Source organism: Neurospora crassa, linkage group I, assembly GCF_000182925.2.
Source record: "Neurospora crassa OR74A linkage group I, whole genome shotgun sequence".
NCBI lineage: Eukaryota > Fungi > Ascomycota > Sordariomycetes > Sordariales > Sordariaceae > Neurospora > Neurospora crassa.
Genome location: NC_026501.1, coordinates 1,470,005 through 1,487,715, shown reverse-complemented (window position 1 = coordinate 1,487,715; position 17,711 = coordinate 1,470,005). Strand labels below are relative to the sequence as shown.

The window sequence follows — 17,711 nt, the reverse complement described above, 5'->3', positions numbered from 1 at the left end:
GGAAAAATAACCAATTTTCAAAACACATATAACTCCGTCAATTTCCCTAGGTACTAGATACTATCAAAGGCGCCCTTTTTTTCATACGATGATGGATGACGCAGTGCAAAAAAAAAACACAAACGAAAAAGAAACCCGCAGGTATCATGTCTATCTATACCATAATATTTCGCACAAGACATGGCAAGCATTTACTTTCCTTCCGTCCTTTCTCTAAACAGGACGGAATCACTCGTCATCCTCCTCCTCCTCTTCATCCTCCTCTTCATCTTCCTCATCCTCCTCATCCTCATCCTCCTCATCCTCATCCTCCTCAGCAAGATCATCATGATCCTCCTCATCGCTATCCTCCTCATCCTCAGCCTGCTTCCCCAGCCTCTCCTCCTCTTCCTCCTCCTTCCTCTTTTTCTCATCCTCCTTCCTCGCCTCCTCCATCATCTTCCTCTTCTCCGCCCTCAACTTCCTCTGGCTCACCACAAACGCACCCAGCGGCGTCTTCTCCCACTCAAAGTCCCTTAGGAACGCCTCAACCTGTGTGCGATCGTTGGGCGCAAAGTCGACGCGGTTGCGCTTGTCCTCGATGAACTTGGCGTTGGACTCGATCTTTTGCACCAAAAGGGCCAGCTGCGTACCGATCTTGCCGTTGTTGTTGCCAGTGCTCTTCTTGCGGGAGTCCTTGAGCCAGCGCTTCAAGGCAACGACGACGGGAAGGGAAAACTCAGGGAAGGCGATGTTGCGCGACCAGAGGACGAAGTACTCAGACAACAACTCGATGACTTGCTCGCCGAGACCGTCCTGGTAGACGCGCGTGCGCAGGTACGACTTGGGGGCCTTGTAGGCGGTGGCAAAGTCGAGCGGTTTGAGGGTGGACGACTTGGGAGGCTTCTTCATCTCGGCGGAGTTGAGGACCTCGAGGAGGGCGGAGGCCAGGGGAATGTAGGTGTCGGTGGCACGCGAGAGACGCAGGAGCGAGCGGATGAGCTGGAAGCGCAGAGGGAAGTAGAGAGCAGTAGGGATGAGGCGCATGGCGCCGAGGGTAACTTGTACCAAGGGATAGATAAGGAGCTTGAGCTGGGACTCCTTGCCGGCTTCGGCCTCCTTGAGCGGAGAGCAATGCTCAGAGAGGACGCACGACCAGAAGTCGAGCGAGTGCACGTACTGCCAGTTGTAGACGTTGCGGAAGGCGTTGTTCTTATTGTTGACGATGGAGTTGCGAAGGTGGATGGCCAGCTGGCGGATGAAGCCGAAGGCGGTGGTGTAGCCGAGGGTCTGGTCGAGACCCCAGAGCTCGGCCGCCGAGTTCTTCATGATGTTGATGCCCGCCACCGTGTTGACGTTAGTCAGGCGGCAGCCCTGCACAAGACCCTGGTAGACGGCCTTGAGGACCGTCTCGCGCACGCCCTTGTCTGAGATGACCATCAGGCGCCGGGCGACCAGGAAAGCTGTTATCCTGGTGGCTTCGGTGCTGGCGGACTGCGACCAGAAAGCGACAACCGTCTTGATCAAGACCTTGAGAAGCTTTCTGAAGGAAAGGAGGTAAGGGAGCAGAGGCTCAAGAGCGGAGATTGTGAGTTTAAGGGTGGGCTCGTCGGAGAGGGTGCCGAGGAGGTGAATGATGGAGGCGGCGTAGTTCTTGACGAGCTGCGAAAGGATCTTGAACTTCTTGGTATCGGTGTTGACGTAGGCCTTGCCGGAGGCGGACTCCTTGACAGGTACGTGGTGTGCGAGCACCTCGGGAATATGCTTAAGGGCCAGAACCAGAATGTCGTTGAAGGCATCTGGGTTGTTGATGGTGTATCGTTGGGGCTTTTCGTCGTCGTCCTCGTTCAGGTGGGCGGCGCAACGGAAGGCTATTACTACCTGGCGAGCGGCTCTAAGTGACTTTGTTTCCTCGATCTGTGCCTTCCACTTGGCGATCATTTTCTGCGTGAGTTCGAAGCCGTTCTCCTCGTCGGCAGCCTTGGTGTCCTTCTTTTGCTTCTTCTTCTTGGGCTCCTCGCCCTCGCCCTCGCTCCCGCTGAGCTCGTCAATCTCGGAAAAGTCTGCGTTTTCGTCGAACTCGAGGGCCTCGGGGTCATTCTCCTTCAGGAACTTGTAGAATTCGGGATCCTTTTCGGCGAGGGAGGCCATGGCTTCCTTGGTCATGCCGGTAGGGGCGGCACCGTCTACGACCTCGTCATCCTCCTCGTCGTCGTCGCTAACCTCGTCGTGGGAAATATCGTCGTCGGAGAAGTCGACATCGCTGCCCTCGTCTGCTGATGGCTCCTCCTCGGCGTCGGACTCTTCTTGGTCGCGTTTCCTCTTGCCCAATTTGCCGGAGGCATCCTTGGTCTTCTTGTCGAGAATCTCGAAGCCGCCCTGGAAGAAGTCGTCGACGGTCATTTCGCCGGCGGCGGCAGTACCGAGGTTCTTCTTGGCGTGGACAGGCTTCTTGCCGCCATCGGGGCCCTTGATGAAGGCGTCATCTTGGGACTTCTTGGCCTGCTTCTTCTGCTTGATCTGCTCTTTTTGCTTGATCTTCTGGACGACCTTTCTGCGTTCTAGAACACCCTTTAGGTGCTTCTTTTCGAACTTTTTCGTTTGTTTGACGTTTTTGACCATGATGGGCGACTGGCTGGGTGGAGTGATGTGTCCAGTCTGGTCAAATGGGTGTGGTGTGGTTTTTTCTTCCTTTTCTTTGGTGAAGTGAACCGGGAAGTGGAAGTGGAAGCCAATTCCTGTCGGCAACCACCAAATCTGCCCCGTGCTTCTCTGCTCTTGCCGTCGCGGTCCTCCCAAACTTTTTTCTCCTCTTAGATCCCGGGGTTCTTATCGGCTGCTCTTATCGGTAAGTACGCTAGTCCGCTCCTGGCCCTAGCGCTGTGCCTGGCGGGGCACTTCTGTCACTGTGAGGATCCACTCTTGACCGGCGCATGCAGCTTGTCTTGGAACGTCCTCGCAGCTCTCCATCCACTGAAGCTTCAGTGCTTCACCCGCAAGGTCCAGTACTCGTCATCTTCAAGTTCCATGATTTCATTCATCATGAAGTGTCCAACAACAACAACAAGAACAACTAACGACACTTGATGATCTCAGTCGTCCATCATGATTTCCCGCCAGCCATACGCGCCTACACCACATAGCTATGTTCCCAACACTACACTCTCAGCTACGATAAACCTGGATGAAGTAAACAAACCCCACTCGGGTATTTGGCCATGTCATGTCACGAGGTGGTCCATTTACTGACAACATGATGCCATTCCAACCATAACAGGAAGTGAAGCTCGCCGACACCCGGGCTGAGCGTGACCTCCAGGACTCATTAGCCGAGATCTTCAGTATTATCGTCACTCTGGATGAGCTGGAAAAGGCCTTCCTCAAAGATGCCATCCCCGAGGCCGATTATACTGAGATCTGTGAGAGATCGCTAAAGCAGTACAAATCGCTTGTCGCCGACGAGACTGTCGCCAAGGCATTCGTTGGTTTGGAGGAGTTCAAGGCCAAGTGGGATGTGCGTATATAATCGAACTCGCTTCACTGTTTGATGAGTCTTACTCGCTTACACACACACACCTCTCCATAGCTCGAGGTTCCTCGCGCAACTGAACGCATCCGCGTCGGCATGCCCTCAACGGCCGTCAACGCCTCCTCCGGTCCAGCACCCGCCACAGTTGCCGCTTCTGGAGGCACGAGCGGCACTCTCATTCTCGAAGCCACTCAGGACTTCATCACATTCCTTGATGCCCTGCGTCTCGGTCTATTGGCCAAGGATCAGCTGCACCCTCTCCTAACAGACGTGATCCAGTCGGTGAACAAGGTGACGGACAGGGACTTTGACAATAGGGGCAAGATCGTGCAGTGGCTGATCACCCTTAACCAGATGAAGGCGACGGAAGAGCTGAGCGAGGAGCAGGCCAGGGAGTTGGAACTGGATATCAACTCGGCGTATCAGGGCTTCAAGAGCACACTTACGTAGGGCCAGTCGTGTTACAGGATTTTGACGGGTATCTAGCAGTACCTAGTGAGCATCGCTACACCAAGAACGTCCAAAAGCTAGGATAAACAAATTCCTCCTCAAAGATCCTCCTCACCTGCTCCAGCACGAACCTTTCCACCTTGCCCACGTTCTTCAAGCTCTGCTTACCGCTTTCCCTCTGCCCAATCTCACTTTCGACGCGGATTTCCTGCAACAGCCCACCCATCTTTGTCTTTGCCCCGTCGCTGCCTCCTCCTATCCCAGAACCATTCCCGCTCCCAGCAGCCTTGTTCTCCTCCCCACCCACAGCAGCCACAGCATCTTCGGGGCTCAAAAAGCAAAAGTGCACTCTTTTCCTGATGTTCGCCACCACTCCCACGCCATCGAACGTGAGTCCCGTGATGCTCAACCGCACCGGAATCCCCACAAAGCTGGGCATGGGGTAATCCAACAAGATGTCAGCCGTCAGCAAGAGCTTCACATCGCCAGCGTATTTGATGCGGAACACAGCTTGGATGTCTTCCACCCTTGGTTCCCGAAACCGTTGCCTTTCTTCTTCCCCTTCCTCTTCCTCCTCTTCATCTTCCTCCGGCTCCAGCTGTTGTTGAGCCGGGTGGTCCCGATGATCATGCATCCCATCCAAGAACCCGTCATCGTCATCCAAGATGGCCGACCCCGCCCGGTTGTTACTTGTCCCAGCCGAGTTGGGCGCCAACGTAGAAACGCTATGCTTCTCCCTCAGCCCTTGCTTGGGAATCTGTAGTCTCGGTCCACTTGTCGCCAGTGCACCAGCACCAGCACCAGCCGCCCCAATTCCCCTTCCCCCAATCCCCAGTCCCACTGCCGGCGATGGCGTAGACGACGGTGGCGAAGTAGCAGCAGCTGCCGAGAATAACCCTTGTCTCTCCGCCGGCGCCGGCGCAACCGGGCTATAATCGCCCACCGAGTTCAAGCTCTGCGAAGAAGGATTCCTCTTGTGCCTCGGACCCGTCGGGATGGCTAGCACAGGCGCAGTCGGCGGGTAGCCCATGCTTGCCATGCTTCCCATGCCCGCCATGCCCATTCCGCGACCAATGCCTCCCACGCCGCCGGCGGTTCCCAAGGTACCTAATGGGGTGCTAGTGCCAGTGAGGGGGCTGGGTCCCGGGGTGGGTTTGCCAGTCCCAACTCCCGGGAAGTGAAGCCGGAGATGGGGTGTGGATGAGCTGTGAAGACCTTGGTTTGTTGCTGCTGCTGCTGCTGCTGCTGCTGCTACTGGTCCTCCCATTCCTCCTCCTCCTGCTCCTCCCCCTCCTGCTCCTCCTGGTAGCATGTTATTTTGTTGCTGTTGTTGTTGTTGTTGGTCTGCAATCCATGAGGGACCGCGTTGGTGGGCGGCGCCAGCTACGGCGGCCAGAGGCGTTTGTGTGCCGGAGAGGCCGGCGGTGAATTGCGAGGTGAAGTAATGCAGATTGAGGTTGGAGGTCCCGCCGGGGATTCCGGGGGTGGACACGCCGAGGAAGGGAGAGCCTAGGTCGGCGTGGTGGTGGTTGGTGCCGTGGGCGGGACCCCCGAGACCTGCTGTGTTTGGGTCCCGGTAATATCTGCCATCTCTGTCCAGGCTCGGTGAACTGTTGTTGCCGCTGCCGCCGTTATAGTGTGGGTTCAGGTGCGGTGGGAGGTAAGCTACCCTGCCTGAATTGGGGCCACTTCCATTTCTGCTTCCGGTACTGCTGTTTACTGTGAGTCTTCGCCGTGATTCTGAGGCAGAGGCGCCTCTCAGCCTGCCGTACTGCTGCTCGACTGGGTCGTCGAGGTATTCACCTTCATTTTCGTAGGCGACTTCTTCTTCCGAGTCTGATTCTTCCGAGGAGTCTATTCCGGGTTGCTCTTCGTAAAAATCGGGAAGGGGGTCGGTGATATCCTTGAGCTCGATCTCGGGAGGAATGGAGCCAAACTCAAAGTCGTGGACGGTAACAGACTTGATGAAACGCGGTAGTGGGACGGCCTGGAACTTTTCGTGAATGAAATCGCGGATTTTTTGGGCGAGTTCTTGGCCGTCGGGGCCGCCGGTGACGGTGTCCCAGTTGAGGTCGATTGACATGGAGGAGTGAGGTGAGAAAGGCAGTGGTTGTGATGGACGTCAACTGTCTTTAATGACGAATTGAAGTGAGGTTTCGGGGTTGAAGTTGAAAGTTAAGGGTTGAGAGTAATGAGACATGGGGTTGTTTGGGCACTGTATGGAGCTCAAGTCCCATCACCGATAACCCTGAGCGCGAACAAGTATCATTGTCTTCGTTGACAATGTTAGAGCCAGACTGACATTGCAGTAGTCTTGATCCATCCAAATCGTTAGTGTATAATGTTTTAGCCTTCACCCTCTCCTTCAGTAATCATACTTCCAAGTTCCAAACGTGTAGGCACGATGAGTTATCTCGATGATATCAGAGAAGCATGCAAGGAAGGATGGAAGAGAGACTTTAGTTAAGTAAACGGAATACTGTTTGCGACATGGGCGCATACTGTGAAAGAATGCATAGCGATCACTACTGCAGATATTGGGAGGCACATTGCGTTGCTCACTTCAACTGTTTCATGTTACAACAAGATCATCATGTCAGACACCCCAAAAGAATTGACTCACAAGGTGATATTGAAATCCAATATCAGAGGACTCACATATCAGATCACCCCCATACACTATCCGCTAACGGAGGAGTGGATGAGGCGAGAATAACCCTAACCCGAGCTTCTTCTGTACGTACACTACACTACCTTCCCCGCCAGGCATGACGGCAGCCGGAGTGGAGGCACCGCAGCCGAAAAGTGGGTCGTTTCCCAGGGCAACCAAGGAGCGTGACCCTTGATCAACAAAGGGTGCCACTTTTGCATTTTCCCTTTCCCTCAATTGTTGACTTTTGAATCACCCTCCCGCATCCTCCATCCAATCCCCCCCATCCCCAAAAATTCGGGTGTGCAAATAGCCTAGGATTCCGAGCGCGATCCTGCACACACACCCACCACCACCTTTCTGCCAAGTGCTTCTCTGTTTTATCATTCTCACTTTTCCCGCCACTTCGCACATCTGTTACTTATCCTCCTTGTGTCGTTTGCTTGTTACATCGAGTATTCGCTTTGCCCTAACAAACCCGTCGACCAAGGAACCCTGACCACCGCGACAAACACCCCGCCGCGCAAACATAAACAACCACCCTTCATGATTCGCCCTTAATTCTTTGCTAAAGAAGAGTCTCGTCGCCAATCTCTTCAACCACACATCACCACATCGCCCATCATGGGTGACCCGAAACCCAACACACAGCAACCACAACAGCGCATGACGAGAGCGCGTGTGGCCTCGTCTGCCGTCACCAAAAATGCTAGAGCCATGACGGCCGCGGCCAGAGCCAGGAGCGCGACCACCAGCACCACATCCGCGACATCTGCCACGACCGCCCCATCGAGAGCCACCGCGCCCACTGCCTCGACAAGCCTCAAGAGAAAGACGCGGACCGACGATGATGAGGACGACAACGACCATCATGCAAAGCATCGTTCTGCCCCAGCCCCCGTTACGCGACCTGTACGCCTGCCAGCCGCCGCTCTCGCAACCACCCGCGCCACCCGAGCACGAGCACGGAATCCAGCCAACGGAGCTGCAAAGACATCGAGACCTGCCTCGTCTTCACTTGCATCAAGACCTGCGTCATCAGCCTCCACCAGACCGCCAGTAATCACCGCGCGCGGTAGGCCGCCAACCAAAGCTCAAGAACCTGCCTCCAAGGCCACTCGCGCGACGCGTTCAGCCAAACCCGGCGATGACCAGACTTCCTCAACAGCCACCTCCAGAAACACCAGCACAACCAGGACGCGACCGACCAGCTCAACGGCGACCGCGCCCACCGCTGCATCCAAAGCGCTCGCAAAGCCCGCCATCAAGAGGACGGTCAAGTTTGAGGAGCCAGAAAAAGAGAACATCGGGCCTCCGGGAGGAAGAAAGAAGAAGACAGGTCCAATTGCAAATACCGGAGGGCTTCGCGCAAAGCCAGTCAGGACTCGAGCGGGTGCGGCAGTAAAGGGATCAACATCAACGGCCAGGAGAGGTGTTGCTAATAATGGCGCGACAAACAAGCCAGTGTCTCGTTCTGGCCAATCAGCCAACCCCAGCGATGCTCAGGAAAACATCAAGGTTGAAGGCATGAAACACAAGCCCCTTCCCCTTAGCCCTAAGAAGGTTAACCAACTAGTGGCAGCCGCCAAACACGCCGACGACTCGGAGGATGAACTCGCTATTCATGAGAATAGTCCGGCCTTGTTGCAGCCCTTGCTGACAGGCAGAGCTCCCATCAAACCGCCGGCCTCGACGACCAGCAAAAAGGCACTGGAGAAACAACCCGAACAGGATCCGCCCAAGGAGCCCGAAGCCCCGCCGGCATTTATATCCACCGCGAATCCCGAATCTGCACATCACAACAAGGATGCCTCCGCCGAACCTGCAGTCTTGAAGCCACACTTCCTTCCAGCCGAACATCTCTCGATGCTCGCTTCTCCCGCTCGCCGTCCTCCGCCATCCCCATGGAAGAACAGCATCAAGACCCCGGCAAAGCGTGTCGAAGGTCTGTTTGCTGGTGTGCCCCTACTCGCCAACCGACCGGATGGGCAACCCGTTGCACAACCCGCCAAGAGCGGTCCCGGTCTTCTTGCCAGTCCAGCCAAGAGGCCACCTGGAAATGCGACTGTGCTTAATGGTGGTGGAGGTGTGCTTGCTGGTCCCGCTACCATCTCTACAAACACTGGGATGATGAACCCGCCCTCTCTCTTTGCCAGTCCGGCCAAGAGGGTGCCTATGTCTGCTGCCCAGCCACAGTCCGTTACGGAAGAACTTGCTGCTGAAGCAAAGCCCTCTTTGCTCGCCAGCCCACCTGTCAAGTTCGGTACTGCGAGACGCAAGTCGCAGCGTCTGGAAGAGATGGCGCGGGAGCAGGAACACAAAGAGCAGGAAACGGATGCCAAGGACGAGGAACATGATGACCAAGCGGAAGCGGATGAAGAGATGGCGAACGGGCAGCAGATCCACGAACAGGAGGAGGAGGATGAAGAGATGGACTCTGCGGACGAAGAGGATGAAGACGGTCCTTCTGGTGAGCTTGGCGAGCGTACGATGCAGATTCTCACTTCCTCGACAAAGCCAGCTAGGCTACTCTTTACTGGACGCCGACGATCTCTCAGGCATATCGAGAAAGAAGCCGAAGCTGCCGTTCAGGAAGAACCAGAAACCCTACCTGAAGATGAGCATGACCAGGAAGAGGCGCAGCAAGAAGAGGGGCAAGGGGAGGTTCAAGAGGAGGTTCAGGAGGAGGTGCAGGAGGAGGTGCAGGAGGAGGCGCAAGAGGACAGGGAAGAGGAGGTGCAAGAGGAAGAGTCCGAGGTTGAGCAGGAAAATGTTGAGGAAGAGCACGAAAAGGGGCACGAGATTGAACAAGATCAGGATCACGAGATGGAAGACCAGGAAGAGGAGCAGAGTGCCGAGCCCGAGGTCACCGAGCCGGATGACGAGGAGGACTCGATGGAGGTCGATGAGGTCGAGCTGGGCAACGGAAGCGTCGAACAAATCGTCATTCCCGAGACGCCGCAGCCTGAAAATGATGATCAGAGCTACTTGGACATCGACCAGAGCATCAGCACCACTCCTCCCGAGTCACCACCTCAGCATCTGCTGAATGGTCCTTCGTTCGACAGTCTTCGCCAAGATGTCCTCAACCCTACTGAAGACAACGAGGACGGTACTCCCGCCCAACCCCCAAGGGGTAGCAAGTCCAATCCTCATCCCGCTGCCACACCCTCTGTCAACAGCGGTCACCGGACACCTTCTGGTCGAAGCACAACTAAGAGAATGCGCTTTGACAACAGCAGCTCTGGCTTGGGTTTCACGCCGCTGGCGGAGCAGTTGAACGGGTGGAAAGGAGGTGTTACACCGGCACCCCCCAAGGTTAAACTGCTGAAGGCCACGGCTACCCCATCGAAGGCCGCTGCTGCTAACGACAACGCTAAGCTTGGATTTACCCCTCTAGCTGAGAAGCTTAGTGGTTGGCACGGCGGAGTTACTCCGGCGCCTCCAAAGACCCAAGGACCTCTGAAGACTCCAGCACCCGCAATGAACGAGACTAACGTGAGCCTTGGATTTACACCCCTGGCCAAGCAGCTGAGTGGCTGGAACGGTGGTGTAACTCCCGCTAAGTCCAACACTGCGGCTCCTTTGGAAGGCAGGTTCGGTAAGAGGAGGAGTTCAAGGAGGTTGCAACAAGTGGACGAGCAGGAGGAGACACTCTTCGATGTAGCCGCGATGAAAGAGGCGGGGATTTTCGGGACTTCGGTTGCTCGTCAACAGCAGCAACAGAAGTCGAAGGAGTCTTCGCCCGAGAAGACTATGGATCATCCCTCTGAGAGAGCTGATGCTGAGACTCCCGCTGATGTTGAGACCCTTGTTCAGCAGCAACAGGAGGACAAGAACATGGAACTGGCTCAGGAAAAGGAACAGGTTGTCAAAATGGAGCAACATGAGGAAGTTCAAGTAGACGCCGACTCTGCTGATGTACATGAGACACATGTTGACGAGGATGCTCACAAAGCTGCCGAGGCTGTCGAGGACGAAGAGGAGCAAGAGGAAGGGGACTCCGTTGAGATAGCAATGGCCGATGCCGATCAAGCCGAAGTCGACCCCGACGCCATGGTTGACGATGATGACGCATCTCCACTTCTCGAGGACATCCCTATCACCACCGAAGATGTCGAGCTCGCAGCCGAGGCCGAGGCGCTAGCCCGCATTTCTGATGTGATGGACACGACCGATGGCGTCGATAAGGATGGAAGCCAGCACAGCATCTCTGATAGCCTCTCGGAAGCGAGCCAGGAATATGGCGATGAGAATGCCGTTCCGGTTGTGGCCGAGTTCACTACCCGCCCTCTGAATGTCAACCTCTTCACGCCGGCTGACACGACAAATCGGGTCACCAGACGAGCTTCCGCTGCTCTTGCTCACCCGACCACCCCTGTTCGCCCGCAGGCTGCCCTCAGGGAAGTGCACACAGTGTCCAAGGTTCCTCTCAAATCTGCTGATGGAGCCAACTCTGCGCCACCGCGTTCTCTCAGACCTAGGAAGTCGGGGAGAAGCAGTCTCTCGAGGGTCTCATTTGCGGATACTGCTGATGTTATCATAGAAGAGCGTCAGGAGGATATGGAGACCGTGGAAGAGGAGGCCGAGGAGGAGCACGAGCAGGAGCAAGTGAATGAGCCGGTTGACGTGCATATGCAGCAGACTCCACTCAAAACCACTCCCGCTAAGCAAACTCCAGCTCAGCAGACAACTCCCTTCAAGACACCTTTGAAGCAGACTCCACCTCAAGTGGTCGCTGGACAGAATAACGCTCCTGTACCGTCGCCTCCCAAAGGCCACGAGATGACTACAGATGAGAGCGGCCGCCAGAGACGCCGCAGCCGGCGGATCTCCAGCATGGGTGCAGGGGCATCACTGGCCGAGATCCCCGAAGACGAAGCCGAGTTCGGGTCCCCGATTGCCGAGGAACCAGAGGCAGAGGACGAAGAAGATGACTTTATCCCCTCCGAGCCGGTCACGCCCGCCAAGTCCGAGGTCGAGTGGTCGGCTATGGACACGCCTGCTCGTACCCCTCACAAGGACCTCAATCCCAAGCTCTTGAGGGGAGCGGTTGTGTACTGCGATGTGCATACTGCTGAGGGCGCGGATGCCAGTGGGCTCTTTATTGAGCTGCTAGGGCAGATGGGCGCGCGTTGCGTAAAGAATTGGTCGTGGAATCCCAGTACTGGTGCTTCGGGTGATGAACCGGTGTCTGGGCCAGGACAGAAGATTGGTATCACGCATGTAGTGTTCAAGGATGGTAGCAAGAGGACGCTGGAGAAGGTCAAGGAGAGTCAAGGTGTTGTGCAGTGCGTGGGAGTCAGCTGGGTTCTTGAGTGAGTACCCATTATCTCTTTGACAAACCAGGTGATGAACAACATGCTAACGGTTTCTATACAGTTGCGAACGTGAAAACAAGTGGCTGGACGAAGCCGACTACTTGATCGACCTCTCTTTCATCCCCCGCGGCGGTGCCCGCAGGAGAAAGAGCATGGAGCCCAAGGCGCTAGCCAATCTCAACGGTACCCTCGTGCCCTCCGGCTCCGGTTCCAGCTCCAGCGCGACCATCGCCACCAAGACGACCACTACCACAACCACGACCACCTCATCATTCTCCTCTTCAACTACCACCCGCCAAACCCAACAACAACACCCCACAACCCCCGGCAACACCACCAACACTGGCCGCAGCAAGCGCCGCTCCTCCTCCCTTTGGATCCGCACCCCTCCCTCCCCCGACGCCTCTTCATCATCCCCCGGTGGTGACAACAACAACCGCCGCGTAAGCGACTCCATCCTCGCCATGTCCACATCAACCAACTCGAGACCTCAAGCAGACGAAGAAGAGGAAGAAGAAAGGGAATGGTCCACCTTCTCGCCCATCCCCAAGACCCCGGCCCCCGAGACCATCGCCCGTCTAGCAGCTAACCTATCTCCCGCTTCTTCCACCACTACCACCACCGATTACCCCGGCGGCGGTGGTGACATTGACATTGACATTGACGGAGGTTCATTCCTGATCCCAGCCGACGAAGCCGGCCACGAGGCCGAGTTCCTAAGGGAAGCGATGCCGGAGCGGGAGCGCGAAAGTCACGCTTTCTACGAGAGAGGAGCCATGACGTGTCCGCCCAAGCCTAGTTTAAGCTATGCTGTTCCTTCCACTACTATTGGTTCCTCGACAACGGCAACAGGTAACGGTAGAAGGAGTCTGTTTTCCGTCTCAGTCGGGTCTGGCTCTGCCCCTGGATTTTTGAGTCAGGATGAGATGGATGTTGATGGCAACAATAACCACAACAACGGCGAGGGACCAACTTCTGCTGCTGCTGCTGCTGCTACCGCTCCGCTGAGCACAATGGCAGGAACAATGGGTCTACTCCGAGGAGGAGGCCGTGATAACAACAACAATAACACCCGCGAAAGAAACCTGGGAGTCATGATGCGGTTGAATGCGGCGAGACGAAAGAGCTTGCAGTTTGCGCCCAAGGTGGGGAGTCCGCTTGCGAGGAGTTGGACGGGGAACAATAACAACAACAACAACAACAACAACAATAACAATAACAATAACGGTGGAGGGGGAAGTGTCGGGGGTGGTGGTGTTGGAGGCACAGCGAAGTAAAAGCAGTGGGGGAAAATGAAAAGATCAGGGAGAGAGGGAGGATTCGCTTGCTTTTTACTTAATTGTTTTGTCTGTTGTTGTTGTTGTCGTCCTTTTGTGTTATTTGCTGCTGTTGGAGTAAAAAGAGAGAGGTTTGTTAGGCTCATCAAGGTATACCATCCATGGCGTTTTTTCTTGTTTGAAGGAGGAAAGGGAGGGAGGGAGGGTTAAAGTTTGGTTCGTCTGTCTTTTTCAGGTGTAATGCGAAGGAATGAATGGTTTATGGAGTTTCTCTCATGGATGGAACATGTTTTGATGTTGAGGTGCTGTTTGGGCTGTGAAATGACCAAGATGTTTCTTCTCGGTTTTTGTGAGAATATTGTTCAGAAACCGAATCACTCGCTCCCTGATTGCCATGAAGAGTTTTGGCTTGTTGAGGATGACCAGGGGCTGTGTACATCGTTATGAATCAAGTACACTTACTGCGTAGATGCGAGTATGTTTACCGATCTCATGATTCATTGATTGAGCTCGTTGCCGAAAGCCGGTTAACTTCCACGAAGACTCTCCTTGAAAAGGGAGTTGCGTGGCGTGAATAACTGTTTGTGAAGTATAATATACCGGATTTCAAACCCAGACCCAGTCACCGTATTACCCCCCTAACAGACGAAATGCTGCTTCCTCAAGTTTGGTATCCTCTTTCTCTAATCCCGAGCTTTCTTCCATGCCCCCTTTCCCTCCTCCTCAATTCTCGTCCTCCTGCCCCCCTCACCACCCTGAATCCACAACCTTCCCAAGACCTCAACCCTCTACCTCCCCTCCCCCAACCTCCTAAACCCCTCCAGCACATCCTTATCCACATTAACCGCCCACTCCGCCTCAAACTGCTGCTCACCACCCATCCTCTGCACCAACCCCTGCAACCGTTCCCTCGCAAACTCGTACGCTTCCACTCTATGCACTGGATCCTTCAGCGCAAACTGCCGTTCCGTCACATCGAGTGGGGTATCCCACTCGTAACTAGGCAAGTTATTGGGATCCCATACCAGGTAATCCCTCGGGTTAGTACTCCCTCCCGCTAGCTGCTCTTTCGATGTTGAGTTTATCGATTGTCGGAAATCTTGTTGTTCAGTCAGCGACTGATCATCCTCGCTCGCCGCCAGCTCCGTCACCACACTCGTCCACATCGCCAAGAAATCCTGCAGCCTCGCGAGCACAATCTTTTCCTGCACCATGGGGTCCGGCAGCTCCCAGAGGCGGGTGAGCGCCAACATGCTGAGCTTCTGCCGTTCGACCTCGGCCATGCAATCAAAGTTGTTGAACCACAAAGTCCCCAGCCACTCCCACACCTGTTCGGCGGTGGACCCGGCGGTCGTCGCGATGCCGGCCAACATGGTCAGAAACACTGTAGGATCGCCGAGCGCGATGCGCGCTAGCAGCATGAAGTAGTCCGTCTGCTTGATCGTGTTGATCTGGCTGACCTTCTTGTTGGGGCCGTGCGTTGTGCTTGCCTCCCAGGCGCTGTGGAGGCCCTCGAAGATGGTGTTGAGGAGGCCGATTTCCAGCATGTCCTGGACAACTACCTGCAGCCCTTGGACGCCCCCGATATTCTCGGCAATGCGCAGAATCAGCTCGATGGACCTGGCACCGGTCTGGGATTGCTCGCGAGAGCGGGCATCGAGTGTCTTGACGAGGGCTGCGAGGGTGGGACGGCGTAGGCGATCGTCGAGGATCTCGCGGGGCGCGAGGAGGATGTAGTTCTTTACAACTTCGAGACACTGGTTTGCTACTTCCGAATCGTACTCAAGAAGGGGCAGAGCAAGCTCAACCATTTGTACGAGGTCGGGGTGGAGGGGAGGGTAGCTTTGTGTGGTTACGGACTTCCACAGAGCTACCGATTCTTCAATAAGGTGGAGGTGAAGGGCAGACTCGGGTTCCATAGCCTCACGCAGCAGGGGGATAATCGCCGGTTGGTACCGCTGAGAGTCCCCACGCATCGAGTCAACGAGCGCAGACATGATGGCCAGAATAGACTGCTTGATCATATACTCCTCCTTCTCAGCTGACTCCCACAACTTGGGAAGAGTCAGCATAATGGCGTCGCCAAACTGAGTAATATGAGTCTCCATTCGCTGCACAATCGCCCGAATAGTGTCGAGAACAGTCAACTTGGTCTCATCGCTTTCAACCTCCTGGAGGAGCCCCATAAGCTGGTTGAAGACGTCGGGGGCAAACGGTAGGAACTGCTCGCCCTGGAACCCAAAGTCGTCCACAATCCCCTTAAACTCGCGCGCAGCAGTGGTACGGACAACCTGATCGTTATGCGGGTCGTCAGGGTTCATCAAGTGTCTAAAGATTTCGTAGACGGCAGGTCGACTTTCCTCGGTGATCTTGATCGAGATCCACTGGTTGAGCAGAATGGCTATCCGTCTACGGAGCAGCTTGGACATGGAATCCTGGATCTGTGCGTCCTTCACCAGCGTAGTCTTTAGAAAACGGTCAAAGTCGAAGGCCTCGTGAATAACAGCGGCTGCACACCCAAGAGCGCAGTAAGCCGCCTCCTTGGTGACGATATCCATATCGACCTTGGTCGCAAATTCGCAGTATGTAAGAAGTGGTTGCCCAAGCTCCTTGTAGTGCGTCAGGAGGTCAATGAGCAGCCTTTCAGCACAAGGCCGAACAGCCCACTCGTATGCTTGACCTTCGTTACGCTCCGCAGCCTCCCACCCTTCCGGGTCTTCTTCCCATGCCTCGAGATCGGACTGCCGGAAGATGAATAGCCTACTGATGGTTACTTGAACAATATCCAGCAGGAAGCTGTTTGTCAATAGTTGGTCCTTGACAAGTTCCATGGCCTCTCTTTCCTGATTCTTGACCTCTGGGCTCTTGTATTTGAAAGTCTGCATCGGCCTGTGGGCAATCGACACACAGCTTCTAAGCAGCAAAAGACCTTTAAGGGCCAGCTTCTCCGAGAGCGGTCCTTCGTGTTTGGCGCTACCGTCGTGGTTCTCGGAGCCCGTTTGCCTGATGCCGCCCGACTTTTCAAACTCATTTGAGAATTGCTTTACCAGATTCCAGTAAGCCTTGACGAGCGGAATGGAATTCGGTAGCAGAGGGAAGCTGGCCGGGTGGGAATCGCACATGTCGATGTGCAGTTTCGTGAACTGGATCAAGTGCTTGCCCACCGAGTCCTGGAAAGGGGCAGGGATGTGCGACTCGGAGCTGACGCCGGTAAGGAACTGGTCAAATTGGGATTGCGACAGCGACCAGAAACCCTGGACCATCGGATCGGTATGGGGATGTTCGTAGCCAACGGTGACCAGCCTACGTAAGATTTTGAGGGCTGTGAGGCTGTTCTGCATGTAGTAGTCGGCCTCATCTTCATCGCCGCTGCCACCCCTCGCGAAGAACTGCTGCCATGCGGCCGTCCGCTCGGTATATATCTCACCGAGCAATTGGACAAGCTCGGGTGTAACGGCCTGAAGAGCGGTCTGGGACCTCCGCAACCGCGCTGTTGCGAGCTCTTTGACTACCCGCAGCAGCACCTGCAGAGCTCCGCTGAGGGCAAGAGCACTCTCTGTTCTGGCGCTCCTCGTGACATTGATGATGCTCGGGATGACGTCTGGCCAGTCGTTGGGGTAGTCTATGCGGACAATCTTTGCGATGACAAGGGCGTTGTGTAGTGCGAGGGTCTTGTCCTCCTCGCCGACTGAGCCCTGGAGTAGCCTCGAGCGAATAAACTGTTTCTCGGCGGGTTGGATCGCATGTTTCGCAGTGTGTCGCCAGTATTTGTCGATTCCGTTCTTGAGCAGGATAACTGCGAGAAAGCGGACGGAGTTGTTTATGGACTTGTCGAGGAAGACGGTCTATATGGTGGGGTGGGCAGGAGACGTTAGCACCGTCACCATAACTCCAAAGAGGCTGATAGCTCCAATTGAACCCACCTGTAGAGAAACATGGTAGTCTGGGCGAGACTCCCATGACTGAAGCTGCTGGCCGGCTGACTGTCTCTGGGTGTGGTCTGTAGAAAGGGCGGCGTACTCTAGCGTCCGGGCAAGCTCGAGGAGGTTTAGAGGGGCTGCCTCGCCGGGCACCTCGATAGCGAAGCTCATTGTGTTGTTCTTGTTGTTGTTAGCGCCGGCTGGGGGGTGTCTCTGGCCTAGTCGTAGTCGGTTGAGGGTGGCCTGGGGTATCATATATAAGAAGCGAAAGAAAGTCAATGGTGTAAATGTTTCAAGTCGAGTTTGTGGAATCAGTTGAAGCAAGCGGAATGGAGATGGAGGAGCTTCGTTGACAAGTTGAGGCCCGTTTCTGGAACTTGGAGAGGTCTGAGCTGTGACGCGCTGCAGCTAGGTAGAGTGTTGAAGCGGGCCCGTCACTGCAGTGGGCTGAAATGTCCCGGGCGGTTTGAACGGCTACAAAGTAACAACTGGAAGGCGGGGCAGCTTGAAATGTTAGTGCAGCCACTTTACTGCGGTGCGAAATCCTAACACTCCTGCAACCACTTTCACCGAGACCGCCTTTAT

The 17,711-nt window shown here is 55.3% G+C and overlaps 5 protein-coding genes across 6 annotated transcripts; 2 read left to right on the top strand and 3 right to left on the bottom strand.

The window, feature by feature from the left end:
- Nucleotides 1–36: 36 nt before the first annotated feature.
- On the bottom strand, nucleotides 37–2,665 carry NCU02066 (ribosome assembly protein Noc2). The gene has a single exon (XM_959500.2). It carries the CDS (start codon nucleotides 2,599–2,601, stop codon nucleotides 229–231), a length of 2,373 nt encoding a protein of 790 aa, XP_964593.1. The 5' UTR covers nucleotides 2,602–2,665; the 3' UTR covers nucleotides 37–228.
- A 289-nt stretch (nucleotides 2,666–2,954) lies between these two features.
- NCU11209 (vacuolar protein sorting-associated protein Vps28) lies at nucleotides 2,955–5,213 on the top strand. Its single transcript, XM_001728506.2, has 3 exons — nucleotides 2,955–3,168; nucleotides 3,257–3,493; nucleotides 3,566–5,213. Exons 1-3 carry the CDS (start codon nucleotides 3,085–3,087, stop codon nucleotides 3,956–3,958), a joined length of 714 nt encoding a protein of 237 aa, XP_001728558.2. The 5' UTR covers nucleotides 2,955–3,084; the 3' UTR covers nucleotides 3,959–5,213.
- Nucleotides 3,945–6,112, bottom strand: mdm12 (MDM complex subunit 12). Its single transcript, XM_959501.2, has one exon. It carries the CDS (start codon nucleotides 6,039–6,041, stop codon nucleotides 4,014–4,016), a length of 2,028 nt encoding a protein of 675 aa, XP_964594.1. The 5' UTR covers nucleotides 6,042–6,112; the 3' UTR covers nucleotides 3,945–4,013.
- Nucleotides 6,113–6,870: 758 nt separating this feature from the next.
- On the top strand, nucleotides 6,871–13,692 carry NCU02068. Of its 2 annotated transcripts, XM_011394628.1 has the most exons (3): nucleotides 6,871–8,133; nucleotides 8,191–11,926; nucleotides 11,991–13,692. In XM_011394628.1, the coding sequence occupies exons 1-3, from the start codon at nucleotides 7,233–7,235 to the stop codon at nucleotides 13,204–13,206; spliced, it is 5,853 nt and encodes a 1,950-aa protein (XP_011392930.1). In that variant the 5' UTR covers nucleotides 6,871–7,232; the 3' UTR covers nucleotides 13,207–13,692. The 2 variants fall into 2 exon arrangements, with proteins under 2 accessions (XP_011392930.1, XP_011392931.1); XM_011394629.1 differs by having other exon boundaries at nucleotides 6,949–11,926.
- On the bottom strand, nucleotides 13,630–17,579 carry nup-9 (nucleoporin-9). Its single transcript, XM_011395043.1, has 2 exons — nucleotides 17,130–17,579; nucleotides 13,630–17,051 (listed from the first exon to the last, which is right to left on the bottom strand). Exons 1-2 carry the CDS (start codon nucleotides 17,379–17,381, stop codon nucleotides 13,995–13,997), a joined length of 3,309 nt encoding a protein of 1,102 aa, XP_011393345.1. The 5' UTR covers nucleotides 17,382–17,579; the 3' UTR covers nucleotides 13,630–13,994.
- Between the last annotated feature and the right edge of the window lie 132 nt (nucleotides 17,580–17,711).

Bases quoted from the DNA above. Each gene is read 5' to 3' on its own strand.
- NCU02066 (XM_959500.2), bottom strand. From the start codon at position 2,601: ATGGTCAAAAACGTCAAACAAACGAAAAAGTTCGAAAAGAAGCACCTA.
- NCU11209 (XM_001728506.2), top strand. From the start codon at position 3,085: ATGATTTCCCGCCAGCCATACGCGCCTACACCACATAGCTATGTTCCC. The intron at 3,169-3,256 runs GTAAACAAACCC...CAACCATAACAG, and splicing joins CTACGATAAACCTGGATGAA to GAAGTGAAGCTCGCCGACAC. The intron at 3,494-3,565 runs GTGCGTATATAA...ACCTCTCCATAG, and splicing joins AGTTCAAGGCCAAGTGGGAT to CTCGAGGTTCCTCGCGCAAC.
- mdm12 (XM_959501.2), bottom strand. From the start codon at position 6,041: ATGTCAATCGACCTCAACTGGGACACCGTCACCGGCGGCCCCGACGGC.
- NCU02068 (XM_011394629.1), top strand. From the start codon at position 7,233: ATGGGTGACCCGAAACCCAACACACAGCAACCACAACAGCGCATGACG. The intron at 11,927-11,990 runs GTGAGTACCCAT...GTTTCTATACAG, and splicing joins GGAGTCAGCTGGGTTCTTGA to TTGCGAACGTGAAAACAAGT.
- nup-9 (XM_011395043.1), bottom strand. From the start codon at position 17,381: ATGATACCCCAGGCCACCCTCAACCGACTACGACTAGGCCAGAGACAC. The intron at 17,052-17,129 runs GTGGGTTCAATT...CCCACCATATAG, and splicing joins ACTACCATGTTTCTCTACAG to ACCGTCTTCCTCGACAAGTC.